At 44.8% G+C, this 19313-nt stretch overlaps 1 protein-coding gene across 4 annotated transcripts in view; it reads left to right on the top strand.

Moving 5' to 3' along the window:
• pde4ba (phosphodiesterase 4B, cAMP-specific a) overlaps positions 1-19034 on the top strand; it is a 155621-nt gene extending 136587 nt beyond the window's left edge. For 3 of the 4 annotated variants that reach the window (XM_083767486.1, XM_083767487.1, XM_083767488.1), the window contains 8 exons: positions 5742-5835; positions 9499-9785; positions 10399-10563; positions 13422-13521; positions 13731-13885; positions 14304-14426; positions 14606-14788; positions 15080-19034. In XM_083767486.1, coding sequence (XP_083623612.1) covers positions 5742-5835; positions 9499-9785; positions 10399-10563; positions 13422-13521; positions 13731-13885; positions 14304-14426; positions 14606-14788; positions 15080-15535 — 1563 coding nt within the window. In that variant the 3' untranslated portion in view covers positions 15536-19034. Of the gene's footprint in view, positions 1-4414; positions 4871-5741; positions 5836-9498; positions 9786-10398; positions 10564-13421; positions 13522-13730; positions 13886-14303; positions 14427-14605; positions 14789-15079 lie in introns of those variants that run through there. The other variant, XM_083767489.1, reaches the window with a different exon arrangement.
• The last annotated feature ends 279 nt before the right edge of the window (positions 19035-19313 follow it).

Raw genomic sequence — 19313 nt, 5'->3', positions numbered from 1 at the left:
TGAGCAACGGGGACCGATACCAGCCGCCAGACGGGTGGGCTGCGGAGTGGTCGATGGTGCGGCGACAGCCACGCGGAGGCCTTGATCATCACGTCGGCGCGGGGACAGCAATCGCGGGCGGCGAGCTGTGAGACGCAGCACGGCGCAGCAGTGGCCGATTGACCGACCTAAGCTGAGGGCCTTCACGGACGGACAGTGGTCTGTGATGAAGATGTTTGCTTTTCTTTTCGTCCCATCTCTGTTGTGAACAGAGTTGGGAGGGGGGAGAGAAGATGATGATGACGAGGACAGCTGAAAACAGCAGTGAACTTTTTCTCACCTTGATACGTGCAGCAGAACGAACATTTCAAGGTAACTAGAAGGGGCAGCATACAGAAGAACTTCCTTTGTCCAATTCGGAGGGGAGACGAACTTTCCTTCACTCTGATTACAAATTGTGCGTCACGTTTGTTTTCAACATGAAATAATATAGGCCTCATATGTTGGTGTGTTTGTCGTATAATTAGATAAGTTGAGTCATATAGCCTAATATGAGTCAATGAGGTATTTTCCTATAGAGTTATGAAGAGATATGTGTTATTATGGTTAAACTCTGGCGCATCAATGGTTTCTTTCGAGTATCACCATTGGGTCTGGATCTGTCAGGGTAAGTCCGAGGAAGTGACTTAACTGATATTGTATTGACATTGGGTAGCAGAGTTTAGTAGTAAATCATGTAGGTTATTGCATATCAAAAAAGTGCTCTTGTAACAATGGAGCTGAAAGCGGCATGTCTTGTTTAAATGTCAGTTAACTGTACTAATCATTTTCCATTATTCATATATGTATGGATGTCTGTGTTTGAAAAACCATGTTGGGGGAATTCTGTACTGTAATGCTGTTATTTTTGGTTTCTTGAATGTATTGTCCAGCTGAGGGTCAAGGGGGGTGTAATAATTATGGTTCCATATTTGTATGTGACCATCTTGTGATGGTCAAGGGGGGATATGATGAATATGAGATTCCATAATTCTGCAATATTACAACTCTAGAACACAAGAGTGTTCTAGAGTTGTGCCTTCTGCAATTTACATGCTACAGTGGACCTATTTTTGGTGATTAGCACCTAGGGTGTCGGCCTTCTCAGGGTGATATATCCTGGAGCCGAATTCCGGTGGTTATTGGCATAACAAAGGAGTTTGTTGACCTGAAGGGACAGACTGGTTGATCAAAGACTTTGCCACTAATAAATATGCGACAAATGTCGACACCCCACGCCAATGTAAAGTGCTTAAGTAGTGACCCTAGAATACAATAATTTGGTCAGTTCGGGTGCAAGCCTTGTGTGGAGACGTCAGCCACTTTGCTGGCTGGCGTGAGCTATGCTTTACTGCTGTGCTGTACTTCGTTGAAATAAACAACTCATGGAACATCGAATCTCGTCTGTCTGCCTTGCACATTTTCTCCTCTGTATGGTATAAAATATACTTCATGACGATGAAAAGGAAATATTTTCAAGCACCCCAACTGCCAGTGGCAAACACAACAGTAGTACTGTCATGGGAAATAATACATTGAGATCTGGTGTGAATGGATCATGTCTGAATGGAAGAGCTCAGGTTTTTCTCTTCTCTGCCACAGGGACCATTCAGTCTCTGCTTCCTTCACAGCATCTCTCGGCTGAATCGAACACCTCCCCACCCCCGCCCACCCGTGGCAACACAGAGAGAGAGAGAGAGAGAGAGAGAGAGAGAGAGAGAGAGAGAGAGGGATGCCATTGAGACTGAAAGGTTAAAGGGATAGAGTGAGCATTAAAAAAGAGAGAAAATTAAGTGATAGATTAAAATGATGTGACGGAGGGATGGGAGGGATCCAGAGGGGGATGAAGAAGCTTCCATTCTCTCCCTCTATACTTTCAACATCATCTAAATGGAGCAAAATGTTAACTCACTCTGCATGAAAAGACATGAGATCTAACACGATCACACACATGCACGGTGTGTGTGTAGTGTAACGCAGATCAGTGATTCCCAACCTGTGGGCGTTGAGGTTATTGCAAGTTGGTCCCCAAATAATTGGAAAACGACTATGTTTTGCATCGTTATATAGCATTAATATTAATAATATTCTTAAAAAATGTACCTGGTATTGTTTTTGTTTGGCTGCCGGGTTAAGTGGTCAGATGGCTGGGGCCACAGACGATTTTCAAGTGACCCTGGTCGTTTAGAAAGGGTTGTATTTTGGGAACCGTTGACGTAGAAGCGCCATGATGAATTGCTCTGACTGCCGATGGGAGGAGCTTGGGAACAGTTAAAGGAAGGCTGCTTCTGCGCATGCATGCTTGTGCATGTGTCTTCATAGATGCATAGTGCAGTCTGCATGCTTGTGCATGTGTCTTCATAGATGCATAGTGCAGTCTGCATGGTGTGCATGTGGTCTTCATAGATGCATAGTGCAGTCTGCATGTGTGCATGTGTCTTCATAGATGCATAGTGCTCTGCATGGTGTGCAATTGTGGCGAGCCATTTCATTCAGCCCGAGCAGGCCACCACCACTCCTTAGACTCCACCCACTTTGATGTCTGCTTCCAACATGCATTATAGCGGCTGCTGTTAGGGTTATGTAACAATCTGTGGATGTTCTGCCCCCATACACACACACACACACACACACACACACCTCCTCCTCTTTACCTCAGTGGGAATATAATTCGCAATCCTCTTTGTTATTCCAAACACAACCTCTCCCAGGCCACCCACCATCCCCGCCAGATTGAGAGTACTGGTTCTGCATTTATCATTTCGTATGGCGTGGTAATGAGCCACGTGACGAGGAACGTCTTCATATAGTGCCGCCACACTTGTATATACGCAGAATGCGGTGTATGTTTCTTAGCTGTGCTTTATGGCCTGGCAAACGGGTAAATGGAGAACAAAATGATATCACAACATTATAACAACATTCAGCAGTGGTTGTTCTGCAGGGAGTGTGTGTGTGTACACCTGCTCCATGACAGCCCATTAATTCCAGCAGACAGAGAGAGAGAGGCAGACAGACGGAGATTGATGACAGTGTTGGCAAGTGACCGCCTGGAGAGAAATTGACGTGTAAGTGGCGGAGAGTGAGTGAGGGAGGAGCCTGGATGAGTGAGGGAGGAGCCTGGATGAGTGGTTTTCAGCCAGTATGTGTGGTATGTCCTCGTGACAGCTGCTGTGTGGCTATACCTGCATGCTGGCCAGGAAAAGAAAAGGGGAATGCCTTGTCTTCTCTCCTCTCCTCTCCTCTCCCCTCCCCTCCCCCCCCTCTCTCCTCTCCCCTCCCCTCCCCTCCCCTCCCCTCCCCCTCCTCTACTCTCCTCTCCTGCTGAAAACAGGCGGTTGGTGCCTTACACTGACACGTGATGCTGTTGCCATGGCGTTGAGGTGTACTATTAATTGGCGTACACACACACACACACACACACACACACACACACACACACACACACACACACACACACACACACACCACACACACCACACACACACACACACACACACACACACACACACACAGGAGTGTCACCTAAATTGGGAAAGGATGCAATTATGTGCCATCTCTCTTTCCTTCCTCCCACTCCCTGGCTCTCTCCATGCAGCCATTAAAAATAGCCCGCCACATACAATGTGACAACCTCTATTAATATTATTATTATTGGGGGGGATGCGGATAATGAAGAGCTTGTTGAATGCTCCACAATGGCTGCCGCACATGGAGATGTCAACAGACAATGGGGAAAGAAAGAGAGAGAAATATATATATATATATATATATATAGCGAGGGAGCAGAACAGAAGATAATAGATATAATGAGGCAGATGGGGGAAGAGGTATAGGGGGGAGGGGGGGGGGGGTACAGAGGAGTATTCACATTTCTCAAAACGTGCTCCCCCTCTCTGGTGCTCTCATTGTTTTAGTGCGTAGGTATAGGAGGTGTTTTAATGCTCAGTTGCATGCCATCAAGAAAATGCCATGGATAATTTTACGCTGTGCATATACAAAGTGCTAATTTAACCCTGACAGTGTAAATATTGTAAGTGCCCCCCCCCCCCCCCCCCCCCCCCCAGACACATGCACACATATATACAGGAATACTATGCCTGCAAAAAGAAAAAAAAAAGGGAAATGCATTAAAATATCAGGCAAGCTGTGCTGGGGGCTCCCCTTCTCCCAAGTTTGTGTCAAATCATGTGTCCTGAATGGTTGTGTGTGTTGCTGGGGCTGGCAGATTACAGCAGGGGAGGGGGGGGGCACAAGAGAGAGAGAGGGGATGGGGGCGTGAGAGAGAGGGGAGAGCGAGTACTACAGCAAGGAGACCAGGGAGGCGAGACTAATCCAGAGAAGGAACCCCCTCCTCCAGTCAGATGAGCATCGCAGCCTCCCTCCTCCCTCCTCTTGTCTCCATCGCAATTTTCTTTTTGCCTTCTCCTCCCTCCATTCTTCTCCGTTGTTCATCAGTGTGCTCAGAGACCCCCACCAGCTCACACTGTAGTTCCAACTGGCTGGTTGTTCTTGTGCCGTGCTGCAGCATCTCAGCCCGCCTGCCCTCTCTTACCCTCTGCCGTCCATTCCAAGGCATGGAGACTGACAGCATGGCCTTTTCCTGCTGCTGAGAGGAAGAGCGAGTCTGCATCGAGCTGCTCTCTTAGCCGCTGATGACTGGGAAAACACCACAGAAGAGGAGAGAAGAGGGGACGTGTTATTTTGCTCCCCGTCGTTAAAATAATCCCATTCGTATTTTTTGGGTGGTTTCCATTGGATTACAGTGCTGGCTCTGTGTCGGAAGATAAAAACAGGGTCCAAAATGCCTGAAGCCAACTACCTGCTGTCTGTGTCTTGGGGTTACATTAAGGTGTGTGGCGTCTATCTACGTAGCTTGTTGGGATACCGCACTCATGTGGTCGTAGCTGTGCTGTTGCGTTACCATTGGGTTTTTAGGCTTTATGCTAAACCAAAGCATTGATTTTTATGGTAGTCTCAGAACATTTTAGCATTTTAGTCATGAAGGCTTTTAGGTTGGTGATTAAAACTGAAATGTGACTTTCTGTCTCACATAATTGTGCTTTGGGGCTGGCTCAGGCTCCATCTCACGTCCTGTGTGTGTGTGTGTGTGTGTGTGTGTGTGTGTGTGTGTGTGTGTGTGTGTGTGTGTGTGTGTGTGTGTGTGTGTGTGTGTGTGCGCACATTTCAGTACATGTTCTGCTACAAATGATGGCTGCTGCAGTGTCTGCCTAATGCATGCACATCTCTAAACTGCTGCCTCCATAGCACAAACTGCTGCACAGCAGAACATAAAACATTCGAATAACAAAACATATGTTTCTACTACTTTTCTTAGAGAACTGGTCCCCAAATATGAAACAATGATGTAAAGCGGCTTTCAGGGAATGGAAGGTGAAGTCCATGCCATTGCTGACGGAAATTATTACAATGTTGTGGAAATAATTACCCCCTTACCCTGTACTGTGTTTAATGTGGATACATTGCCATTGACGGTTGACCACTAGCAATACACGTAGCAATTTTTCATCAATCTCCAAAACGCAACGTCATCCCAATGACCATACATATGTGGATGGTGACCTAAGCCTGGGCACCAGTGATGCTGTTTTTCCATGGAATGCAGCCCTATAATTTCTCCCAGGTTTTCCCTGTGTGGAAACTGATGACATTCCTCCCCTCTCCACCCCCCCCCCCAACCCCCTTCCTCTTTCTCCCTGCAGTTCAAGAGAATGTTGAATCGGGAGCTGACGCACCTATCTGAGATGAGCCGCTCCGGCAATCAGGTGTCCGAGTTCATCTCCAGCACGTTCCTTGGTAAATGAAAAGCACACACACACAAACGTATACGCACACAAACAATGTGTAAACTTACCGTACATAAACTCAATTAAACTCAAATATGTCTTTGATCTACCTTTCATTATTTGAGACATCAACGTGTCACTGCTGCATACAGTAGAATGATATATAGACCCTTATGTAGCCAGCCCTGTGTTCTCTACCACAGTGTACTACAGTATAATATATATGTGCGTACTGAGGTTCACTCTCCCACACAAGGGCTCCATTTTGGAGCAGTGCACGACACGTTAGTCTGGAAGGCTCTTTGCGGGGGCGTACCGTAAAGCGCTGCATGGAATGTTTTTGATGCTGGACATAAAATATATATTTAAACTCGAAACGAAAGTAACAGTTTTTTCCAAAACAACGAAAAGGATGGAGAGTAGAATACATACTGTACGGTTGCACACTTGGTACAAGGTGCCACTTGATTGACAAGCGAGCTTGTTAGTCCGGATCAGAAACGTAGATAAGAAATTGAGGGAAGGAGAGACATACAGTTACAGTACAGTGTGTATACAGTATATTACATGTCTTTCAGAAAACTTCTCACTCTCATTTTCTCTTCAGGATTTTGTCTCCATCCCTGATTATATAAATGTATTATATAATATCAAAGCGAAATCAGTTTGAGGCTTATAGAACACGCATTGAAAATAAATCAGGGGAATATTAGAAGGGACAGAAAATTGCTCACAGCTGGGTGGGTGGGGGTCTGGTGTCTGAGAGGCTGGGTGGGGGTCTGGTGTCTGAGAGGCTGTAGAAGAGATGGAGAAGGAAATGATGGGTAAAGAACTATATAGCTGGTATGAAAAAGAGGAGGAAGGGGCTAGGGGTTGTGGGGGGAGTTCAAGAGAAGAAGAAATAGAGGGGAAAATAAACAATCAAAAACAAACATGCAGTTTTGGGGAGAGATCTGAAGGATGATGGGGGGAGTTGTATGTATGGTGTAACAGAGTGCAGAGCATCCCTCCTCCCCTGGTGCTGAGATCAGCCCAGCAGATTGGGTGACTCATCCTCGGGACATCTTCTTCCCTTCCATGCCCCCCACCCATCCTGCATGGGGAATCCAGGCTCAGAGGACTATCTCTAGGATAAGGGAATCCGTATTACCCCGTTTGAGGGGTGGGGTGGGGTTAGATGAAACAGAGGGAGACATTAACAGTCATAGAGGAAAAGGAGATTATGCACTGACACAGCAGTTGTTGGCTTGGATTATCCTAGGCTGACCGCTATTTATTTAATATGTACTTGTGCAGTTCGCATTGAGCGCAGTCGTTCAGTTAGGTTGAGATCGGAATGATCGCTGCGTCTTCCTCACATCCTGTTCAGATCCGTTTTCTCATAAACACACCACCAAGCTCAGAGCAGGCCATTTTCCTGGCATACTGTAGTTAACACGGCCTGCCCTGGTATCCGTCATTTAATCCATTCAGTGCTTATTATATTAATATTGGAAGGCATTACATTTTTTATACAGGAAGTGGACTGTGTAATAATAAGCGATTTGTATTAGGAACTGTAATGGTCATTCAATGCATCTGTCTGATTCTGACTTTATGTATGTGTGTTAGGACACAATGTAACGGGGGGGGGGGGGGGGTAATATGATTGAATAATTAATAATTAAATACTTGAGAGAAAATATGTCATTGTGGTGAAAGCTAAATGATACTGTTCTTTCAAAATCTTTTTATTTTCGTTTTCATTTTGTAACAGTATGGGTGTCAGGTCACAGATTCATAGAAAAAATTAAAATTTAATATCAGAATTTAGTATCAGTGACTGAGACAAACGTACTGTATGAATCACAAAGATTGTGGGAAGACATAATGAAAAGACTAATGTTATTGTGCAAAACATGCCCCTTCAAGACAAAACAAAAAACAAAAACATTTTCTCCGCTTCAAGTCCCAATTTAGTATAGCCAATTCCCAATTCCCCAGCCTCTCTACAAGTACTCCATCTCTGCTAACCCCCACAATCAGTCATTGGGAGGGTGAAGAAAGCCTCAGGTCTCCTCCGATACCCGGGCCGTCAAGCCAACATCTTCTTTCACCCGACAGTGAACTAAATGATACTGTTCAAACTCTGTATGGATGTAAGTAAGATGATCACTCACGTGAGGAGATATGTGACCAAATTTGGCTGGTGCAGAGTCATCTAGCATTTGCGCACGCACGCACGCACGCACATGCACACGCACACGCACACACAAACATTTTGCTATGGTAATGAGAATGATGTCCTGTAATGAATTAGAGGGCAGTTTATTGCTCTTTCCCTTGTTTCATGTCTGAGAGGTTGTCCATTCTCAATTACCACTGGGGAGAGAGAGAGGTTGGTAATTGAATAACCCTCTGTGGGGAGGCTGATAGGCAGCAGGGAGGTGAAGCTTGACTGATGGTGGAGCACAGCATGCTTATGCCTGATTTATACTTGCACGCCTGTGACATGTTTGTTTGATTGATTGATTGATTGAAGTATTTATTAACAGATTGGAGAGTTACAGTACATTTCAAGCACAACTCAATACAAAACTGTTAACTGTGGACGACACCATAAAGCATTACACTTGTGTAGATCAGCTATTTGTGATGATCAGCGACACAGGCTCACAGCTAAGTAAAAGTCTGGCTTCACATACACAATAAAATCCTCTGTGTTAATTGAGAATGTAAAAAGATTAAAGAAACTAGTGTGCAGATTTTTCTTCCTTTTTGATGTTTGCCTTGATGCCTTGACATCCAGCACCTGGCCTAAATACAGGCAAGAGATGTGCACACAACCTTCTCTGTGAAAAATTCAAGTGTAGCTGTGCAGAATTCTGATATTTTGTATATATTTTAAATGTAAATTTATAATAAAGAATAATAAACTGAGAGGTGAGTAAAAAATAAATCCCTAATGTACTAAACTAATAGTAAGGACTTTAGAGTGGCTCATACATGTACTGTATATGTACTGTTCTATGACCCAGTTCTTGAAGCTATCTTCACTTTCTGTGTGCTCCATCTGGAGGCTGTCAATGCACTGACCTTTGGGACAATCAAAGAACAGGAGATGGGATTTTAAACACCTGCAGAGCAACAATAAGGTGCATTGTGGGAAAGGAGTAAACAAAATAAAGAGAGGTGGTCTTGGTGTTCCAAACTTCGACAAAAACTAGGTTTTCTGTATAGCAATAAATTCTGTTTTCCAAATTCCAGTAAAAAAGCTATTATTGAGTCCACTTTCCTCTCGGTCCTGTACTACGGGGACATTATTTATAGGTCTGCTGCTCCTTCACTTTTAAAGCGGCTAGACACTGTCTACTACTCTGCCTTGCAGTGGACTACTGGTGATAGTTCTGGTACTCACCACTGTGCACTTTATGATAACTCAGGTTTATCCTCTCTGACAGAGAGGCGAGATAAGCATTGGCACCTATTTTTGTATAAAGCCATTGCTGGGATGCTCCCTGACTATATCTGTTCCATGTTGGAATTGAACAATAGCACGTATCAGACCCACTCAAGTGATTTTTTTAAGACTCAAGGTTCCTCAGGCTCAGACAGAGTTGGGCAAGACATCTTTTTCTGTCAATGACCTCGTGGAACGAACTTGAATATACTGAGCATCTCTCTCTCTCTCCAGACAAACAGAACGAGGTGGAGATCCCGTCGCCGACGTCGAAGACGCGCGAGAAGAAGAAGCAGCAGCAGCGTCAGCAGCTGATGACACAGATCAGCGGCGTGAAGAAGGTCTCGCACGGGCCCTCGCTCTCCACCAGCTCCATCTCACGCTTCGGTGTCAAGACGGATAAGGAGGAGCTTCTGTCCAAGGAGCTGGAGGACCTCAACAAGTGGGGCCTGAACATCTTCACCGTCTCCGAGTACTCCAACAGCCGACCGCTCACCTGCATCATGTACGCCATCTTCCAGGTACGACAACGCACGCATGCATGTGCCCGCCCGCCCGCCCACCGCCTTTGTCAGATTCCTCTGCTTTACGTGTGATATGATATGATACATTGGTTTTACCTTCTGGACCACAATCTACCCATGGGCGGAGCTTGAGGGGGTTCAGGGGGTGCACTGCACCCCCTGGCAAAAAAAAAGGAAAAAAAAGGGTTTTTTTTGTGGTTTTTTTTAAACTTAACTTCTGACTGTAGTTTGTAATCATCTCTCTTATCATGATATGATGACTCGCTATATGGCTGTAGTGCATGTGTGTATGTGTGTGAGCTGCTGTACTACCTAAATAACTCATTTTTAGGGGTTAGGGCATTGTAAAAACGCTAAAATAATAAAATAAAGGTCAAAAAAATCGTTGGCCAAGCAGTCGCACCCCCAGGCGTCAAGTTCAAGCTCCGCCTATGAATCTACCCTGTAAAATGTATTTGAAAAAATAAGATTTGCTTGTTGTGTCTTGTTATGCACGATCCCTTTTCTTTTCTGTTCTTTCGCCTTTGCCTCGTGCTCCTTCCGTTTCTGAACGGCTCGCTCCGACTGACGTGCACAATTAACGTGTTCTCGAAACGGTTTGTTCCCGCAGGAGCGAGACCTGTTGAAGACGTTTAAGATCCCAGTGGACACGCTGGTGGCCTACATGATGACGCTGGAAGACCACTACCACTCAGACGTGGCATACCACAACAGCCTGCACGCGGCTGACGTGGCCCAGTCCACTCACATCCTCCTCTCCACCCCGGCCCTGGATGTGAGTATACCCAGTCAAAGAAATTACATACTGTACATTAGAAAACAAATGTTTAAGTATAGTAGTGAAAGTAGCCAGTCTACAAGCTCAACACGCGGAAGCCTGGCACGTTGTGTAGATCTGCAGTCCCACTTGAAGGGGCTTCTTGTGTTGAGAGAGGAAATGGTGATTCATGCTTACGTTGCGCGACAGCGTCACGCACCTTAAGATTTACACGCTCAGAGCTTGTAAATCGGCTATTTTTGGTGCGCAACAAACATGATGGCACACAGCCACACACTTGGTCCCCTCCCTTTCCCCTCTACACCAAATCTCATCACCAAAAATAGCTGATCTATAAGCTCACAGGCTTGTAGATCTACTATTTTTGCTGAATGTTTGCCTATTTTCTTAGGGTTTGTGTGGTTAATTTAACATTGGGATCCAGAGTATATGAGGAGAGAGTGCTCTTACATCACCCCCAGAGCCTCTCTTTCCAGCTCCCTCCTGCACCATGCAGCTCAGTCCAGTCCCATTCCATCACCAACGACCTCCTGTTAGCAGCCGACTCTGGACAGTTATCTATTCTCATCCTTCTCGACATGACCGCAGCCTTTGACACCATCTCACACTCCATCCTCCTCGACCGTCTAACCTCCATTGGCATATCCGACACACCCTTACACTGGTTCCACTCCTATCTCTCCGACCGTACTCAGTTCATTCAGCTAAAATCTTTCATATCCCCTCTCCCCTCTCCTCTGGTGTTCCCCAGGGCTCTGTCCTTGGCCCCATATTATTCATAATATACCTCCTCCCACTTGGCTCAATATTCCGCAAACACAACATCAATTTCCACTGTTACGCGGACGACACCCAGCTCTATGTCTCCTCCACACCTACCTCCACCCTCCCACCACCCTCCCTCTGTGCCTGTCTTCACGAAATTAAAGACTGGTTCACCTCATCCCTCCTCAAACTAAATGGCAATAAAACCGAGTTAACCCTCATTGGCACCAAATCCTCACTCACCAAGCAGCCCAGTTTTTCACTCACCATAGACAACTCCTCGGTTTCCCCTTCCCCCCAGGTCAAGAGTCTGGGTGTCGTCCTCGACAGCACCCTATCTTTTCATACCCACATCAATAACACCATCCGGTCAGCCTACTTTCACCTCCGCAACATCAACCGCCTCCGCCCTTCACTCACCCCCAACAACACTGCCATCCTAGTCCTTTCTTTGGTCACCTCCCGCCTCGATTACTGTAACTCCCTTCTCTTCGGTCTCCCCCACAAACTCCTCCATAAAATCCAACTGGTCCAGAACGCTGCAGCCCGCATCATCACCAAAACCCCTGCCATCTCCCACATCACCCCCGTTCTTCACCAACTCCACTGGCTACCCATCAAATACCGCATAGATTACAAGATCCTCCTCAACACATTCAATGCCATCCATAACCTCTCCCCCCCATACCTGTCTGATCTCATCCATATCAACACTCCCACCCGGTCACTCAGGTCTGCCTCCTCCACCAACCTCACTGTTCCCCCAGCTCGTTTGTCCACCATGGGGGGTAGAGCTTTCAGCCGCTCTACCCCTCGCCTCTGGAACAGCCTTCCCCCCGACATTCGAAACATGGACTCACTCCCCACCTTCAAATCCCACCTCAAAACTCACCTATTCAGACAAGCTTACTCCCACCTTGAGTAAATTTCTGCTGCAGGCCTTTGTGTGTATTTTAAACTTGCTTTATTGTATTGTATTTCTTTTCTGTTTTGTTAGGCGACCTTGAGTGACCTGAAAGGCGCCATATAAATAAAATGTATTATTATTATTATTATTCCATGAAATCATCTAGTTCTCCTGTTACGTCATATAGACGTTGCTCTAAGTGTGCCCGTCCATCCTTCCCTCCTTCCTACCATGGCTTCATGCCTTCCCGCCTTCCCTCCCTCCCTCCCTCCCTCCCTCCTTTTTTCCATCACTTTCTTCCTGTCCGTGTCTGAGAGTCTTCTCACACTCACAGTGCCCCTCTCGGGGAGGGAGGGTCGGGGTTGTTCTATGAATACAGTGGGATTAGTGTGCTCCTTGGCCTGTGTGTCATCCGTTGCTCTCCCATCTTTCATTCCCGCTCTCACTGCCCTGGCTTTCCCAGCCAGCGGACCCTGTGCAGTGCTCTCTGTGAGTGGATTCCTGCTGAGTGACTCACAGACAACTAGACAGCAATCTTATTGATTAGACATTCTTACACTAGCACTTATCTTGACTTTGAGGTGGCGGGCGGGGGGTGGTACAATTTTTGCTTTATATAACAATGTAGAGTAACAGGAAACCGAGGTGAGAGTAAGAAATACATGACAGACCTTCTGAGCATGTGGTCCGTGCATGAACTGGGGTTTATATGAACTTTATTTTAACTGGCCCAGTGTGTCTTTTTGTTTTATTCTAAGCTAGGGAACGTGACATCTTCTGGACTGCATTATTTTTATCAACATTACTGTGTGAATACAGTCTGAGAGTTGTCCTCATTTCCTGCCAATGACGAGTTTTACGACTTAAAAAAAAAAGAGATAGCTGATAGCCACCGTCTAGCAGCGTCTCCGTGGCCAGGTAACGCTTGGCTCAGCTATGGTTCTGTCATTGAAATGATTCCCCTCGTCCACTCAGCTATGCTTCTGTCATTGAAATGATTCCCCTCGTCCACTCAGCTATGCTTCTGTCATTGAAATGATTCCCCTCGTCCACTGCCATGTTCTTCAATCTTAAAACTCTTTGTATGTGTGCTCTTCCTCTTGTATGTGTGCTCTTCCTCTCTAATCTCTCTCTCTCTCCCTCTCTCTCTCTCTCTCTCTCTCTCTCTCTTTCTGTCTTACAGGCTGTTTTCACAGATCTTGAGATTCTAGCAGCCATCTTTGCTGCAGCGATCCATGATGTGGACCACCCCGGAGTATCCAACCAATTCCTGATCAATACCAGTGAGCTGACATTTCTCTCCAAACTATTGAACCGTTTGCATTGTTACTGCAATTAATATTAACATCAATATCATTATGAATGTTGAAGAAACATTTTTTAAAGAGCCAATCCACAATCCCACAAATGCATTGCCTTGAGTTTGTAGAAAATGTGAAAATAGGGCTTTAAGTAATGTAACAACACTAACGGTGTCTCTCTCCTAACCCAGATTCTGAGCTGGCTCTGATGTACAACGATGAGTCTGTCCTGGAGAACCACCACCTGGCGGTGGGCTTCAAGTTGCTGCAGGAGGACAACTGTGACATCTTCCAGAATCTCGCCAAGAAACAACGGCAGTCACTACGCAAGATGGTCATCGACATGGTGAGCCACCTGCTCTATTCTGTTCACGCTGATGACCAATTAAGACCTATTTAAAATTATAACATTTTCTTTTATCTATTTTTTTCACTTTTCCAATGTTTAAAAAATAATAATCTAAAATTCTCTCTGACCGGCCCCACTCCACCCCCGAAATTAGCCGATTTACAAGCTCGATAAGTCGCATAACAACCGTTGAGCTTGTAGATCAGCTATAGGTGTGTGTGTGTGTGGGGGGGGATGTTGCCTATTTGTGGAATGTTGTGAGATTGTAGATGTGTTTATTGTGGGCGTGCAGCACTGCAACGCAACCGAGTATAAGCCATGCTATAGGTTGTGTTTTGCAGTGTGATACAATGGGACATACAGTATGGATGGTTCTGATGGTGGGTGGGGTATGTCTCTGTCCTGTTCTGTCCAGGTCCTGGCCACCGATATGTCCAAACACATGAGCCTATTGGCTGATCTGAAGACCATGGTGGAGACCAAGAAGGTCACCAGCTCTGGAGTGCTGCTGCTGGACAATTACACTGACAGGATCCAGGTGTGTGTGTGTGTGTGTGTGTGTGTGTGTGTGTGTGTGTGTGTGTGTGTGTGTGTGTGTGTGTGTGTGTGTGTGTGTGTGTGTGTGTGTGTGTGTGTGTGTGTGTGTGTACACTGTACAGTATGCATTTACAGTATTTAAATAAATGGTGTTGTAAACGTCAACGTGCTTGTTTGCAGGTGTTGCGCAACATGGTGCATTGTGCCGACCTCAGTAACCCCACCAAGTCCTTGGAGCTGTATCGCCAGTGGACAGACAGGATAATGGACGAGTTCTTCCACCAGGGGGACAGAGAGAGGGAGAGGGGAATGGAGATCAGCCCCATGTGTGACAAACACACAGCCTCGGTGGAGAAGAACCAGGTATGACGTGTGAACATTCACAACCATCTTGAACACGCCAAGCCATGCGCGTCTCACAGCGGCACAATGCCAAGGCACACTGAGACATGTGTGCCTTGGCATTTTTGTGACAACCACACATTATTATTGCAATATAGTTATACAGCAACAACTATACAAAATGTTATGATGAATTATTTCTATTTCATTATTAATCATTCATATTTATATATGATTTATAAATTTGAGGCAACTTCTATAACCATGAATTATACACGGTATATTTTGTGATGCGTGTCCTTTCAACCCCAGGTTGGTTTCATTGACTACATCGTCCACCCGCTGTGGGAGACCTGGGCCGACCTGGTCCACCCGGATGCCCAGGACATCCTGGACACACTGGAAGACAACAGGAACTGGTACCAGAGCATGATCCCCCAGAGCCCCTCGCCCCCCTTCTACGACCAGGGCTCGGACAGCCACGGCGGGGGCACGGGGGGACAGGGCAGCGGGGACAAGTTCCAGTTCGAGCTGACCCTGGAAGAGGAGGACTCGGAGGGGACGGAGGAGAAGGACGCCGGAGACGACGAGGTGGATGAGGAGGAAGATGAGGATGAGGAGGAAGAAGAGGACAGCCTAGGAGAGACGTCCCGTTCCCCGCCCCTGGACTACTCAGAGGGTAACAAGGAGGAGGGGTCCATGGCTGAGGAGGGGCCCGCGGTGGCCATAGAGATCGTCACACACGAGGCGTCGCCCACAGACACATAGGGCGCACCACAGGCGGAGCTCATGGGGCTGTTCTTTCAAGTTTTAGCAAAAGGAGAGAAGAAATCTTCTTGCAGCTGTGCTTTTTAACAAAGCTCACTCAGGACGGGGGCTTAGCTTTGGCCCAGAGGACGGAGGGGCGTCTTGCACTCGTGGGGCGTGTGGAGTCGGTGGCAGAAAGGACAGTTTCAGTGAAGTGGCTACAGTTCTCAGGAAATAAATGCTGCGAACAATTTTCAACTGACTGAGAGGCACCCAAGGAGGGATCTTGAAGGATTTTGGCCAGTTTGGGAAAAGGTTCCTGTTTTGTTTTGTTTTCTGGACTGGCATTAAATAGATATTTGACACTACTGAGAGATGTTTTGTACCTTAAGACATTTTTATGGACACCAGATGTTTTAGAAGTAGCATAAAGTAAGATCTACTGATGGAGACACGTTTGTATAGCGAGGGAAAGTGTTTACTTTTTCCTGTACCATTTGTCAAAAGACTTTTGTGTGCCTTTTTTACTATTGTCTTTATAATAGTTTTTTATTTATTGAACACTTTAGTATGTGTGTGAAATGTTTTTCTTTTCTTATCTGAAAGAGTAAAATCCTTTTTGTATCTGAGAAAAACAGTCTTCCATGTATTGGGCAATAGAGAACTCCAAACAAACTTCGACAAACAACTCTTGGACAAACTCATCTACAGTAAAAACAGCAACATGAACACGCATATTAGATACATTCAGTGTTTCTATTTCAGTCCAAGCACAAAGAACGCAAACATAAATGATCATGATTCATGTTCAATGTTCATTGTAGACATTGTTGTTTTCAGATGTTGCTGTAAACGAATGTCAGTCACTCTTAAATACAGTAGACCTATTCTGTTTTTTCATTCATCTATTTTCTCTTCATGCAATGGCCTGCACCCCATTAGTGCTGAAAGCTATTTGACACCAAAATAACTTTTATAGTCGTAACATCAAAGTATACTCTATTCCCATCTAGAATTTTTCTTGCTACATTTTCACAGTAACTGTAAATACAATAATAATAATAATCTAAGCAGCCATTTTCAATTTCAATTGGAGATTGCTTAATATTTACCTAGCCTACAACAGACTACTGGAAATTATGAAGAAGAAAAAAGCATCAATGAGCAGGAAAAAAACCAAAACACTTTGCAAAAGTTGGTAAGATAAACCCCCCATTGAGTCATCAGAACAACCTTTATTAATAAAAGAAAGAATGAAAATGCTTTGCAACACAACTGGATCTACAGTATGTTCAGCTTCCTTCTAAAGTATTAATGGGGTCTGACCGACCTCAAAACCCTTTCTTACGTAAAGACCTCATGCAAAACCCTCATGCAATCAGGCCCACTGAAACTGGATGATTAAGGGTGCCTGTCTGAAAAGGGCACGCACACCTTCATCAGTGCCATTATTCAGATGGTTTACAATGCCCTGCAGGCTCCAGGGACACAACCTCAAAACAATCAGGCCAGCTATTTCTTACCCCTGGAAATAAAAGCGCCGGTTCTGCTCATTGACGTCATTAGAAACTTTTTTTTCATCCCCTCCCCTTCGACTGTATCAGATTTCCTGGAAAGGAGGGTTATTATGTTTCAACACCGATGGATCAGATTGTTGCCTTAAAAAATTAAAAAGAAGAGAGAGAGGAAAAAAGATGGGCTTTTCTTTAACCACTTAAACCCTACTAGGAGTCCCCCATGGGTCTATACTAGGCCCCAACGTTTTTTTATGTGTACACAAAATTTGTTCAGAAAATATCCGATCTACATGTCTTGCATAGCGATGCGTTGTGAGCTTGTAGATCTGTCATTTTTGTCAAATGTTTGCCCCAGAATAGGGTTCATGTGGTTAAACCAACACTTCTTTCTAAATCATGGCCCAAGATCCAAAATGGTTCATAGACCTCAGATTCTGACAGTGCTCCACTGGCCGCTGTTATTGGGAATGTTGAACCGTTGAATCTACATTCACATATTTCCATTAGTAGTTTACTGACATACTCAAAGGTACTTAAACTACCTTCATCTTCACCCCAGCATGCTTTACGTGGCGGTTTATTGCGTGAATTATGGATTGTGTGGGTGTGTGGGTGTGTGCGTGCGTGTGCGTGTGTGCGTGCCTCTTTCTCGTCAGGCCTTATTCCATTAACACGTCTTCTGTGTCTCAACCTGTTTGTTGGTAGAAGCTCAAGTTGGTCCTTTATGCTGTTTATAACAGTGTGTATTTATTCTATACTTTACTCTTGTAAATAAGAAATACAGTTTCTGTGTAAAAACAAAATCTATTTTAATTTATATGCACTTGCATTACCTGGAAGTTGTGGTGTCTAATGTGTAGAAGACTCTGGATTGGAGTGTTTTTATATTCTGTATTATATTGGGATTTTTTTAAACTAGTGTGTGTGTGTGTGTGTGTGTGTGTGTGTGTGTGTGTGTGTGTGTGTGTGTGTGTGTGTGTGTGTGTGTGTGTGTGTGTGTGTGTGTGTGTGTACACATACAGTATACAGTCTATTGAGAGCCCAGCAGATAACCCAGACATACAGTACAGGTGTTGTTGCTGTCACATGACAACCTTGAGATGCCAATATTGTGAACTCTTGACATTGTTGGCACCACTATGAAATATTTGCCCTAATGGAACTTTTTTTTTTTTTTTCATTTTATTATTAGATTAGTTTTAGTCATTTTAATAGATTAAGAATAATTAAGCCAACTATTGTTTTTTCAGTCAATCTTTGCTCAGGTGAAGAATTTCACCTCAAGTCTCAAGGTTTTCATTTTACAGCAGCGTATGTAATCCCGTGGCCCATAGAGAACATGTTAAACTGCATACTGCTTGAATATAGGATACTGTACGTACGTACAGGCTAGAGAATCTTAGTCCATCTTGGTTAAAAAAAAAACAATACACAACACTTTTGTTGCTTTCCACTTTGGCTTGTCACAACTTTTATGCTTGACCATCTATAAGGTTCAGATACAGGCTCGCCTGACAGACGCAAATCAAAGGCGGTCATCTCTTTCACACCATATGCACTTCATGTAAAAGTAGATTACACAGGGAAAGTATTGGTAGCATGCTACAGTGCACCCACACTGATGTGAGTCGTTCTGAATTAGAAACAAAACAATGTGATCTTATGTAATTGATTGTGCTAATGTGTGACTGTGAACTCTTTCTGACCAAACTTATTAGCAGTTTTGAAATCAAAATATGTCAGTATTAACATTGTTAATCTATGTTCAAGCTTATTTGGTCCCAGTTGTGTCCAAATGGTTAGCCGGATTTAGCACTATCTGCATGAGAGATGGGTTTTCTTTCTTTTTATTTTGTCAATATTTTTCACATCCACCCACCACAGGTGGATTATTAAATGTTTCACACAATGTATGGTATTACGTATATTGTGTATTGTGTTCCAAAATGAAATCTGAAATACCTTTTCTATGAAGTGATTAAAAACAAAGCATGAAGATATTCTGTCTGCCTCCACTGCCTTATTCCTTCATAGCATGCTGGCTGTTGTTTCATTAAAACTACAATCTGCATGGGCTTAACCCTAAATGTAACATTTTAAAGATAGCACATCTGCTGGGGGTGAACTTGAGGTGGTCACCCTCCTCCATTGAGGACAAAGAATTGTCATTAGGTGAAATGGTTCAAGAGTTAGGCCCATAGGCCAAAAAGCGATGGTGGTCTTTCTGCAAACAGAGACATTTTTGATTGGCAAAGCAATGTGGACAGGAGATGCAACTCATT

This window comes from Protomyctophum parallelum (assembly GCF_964188405.1).
Source record: "Protomyctophum parallelum genome assembly, chromosome: 6".
NCBI classification, from domain to species: Eukaryota; Metazoa; Chordata; class Actinopteri; order Myctophiformes; family Myctophidae; genus Protomyctophum; species Protomyctophum parallelum.
This window is presented reverse-complemented; position numbering and strand designations above follow the sequence as displayed.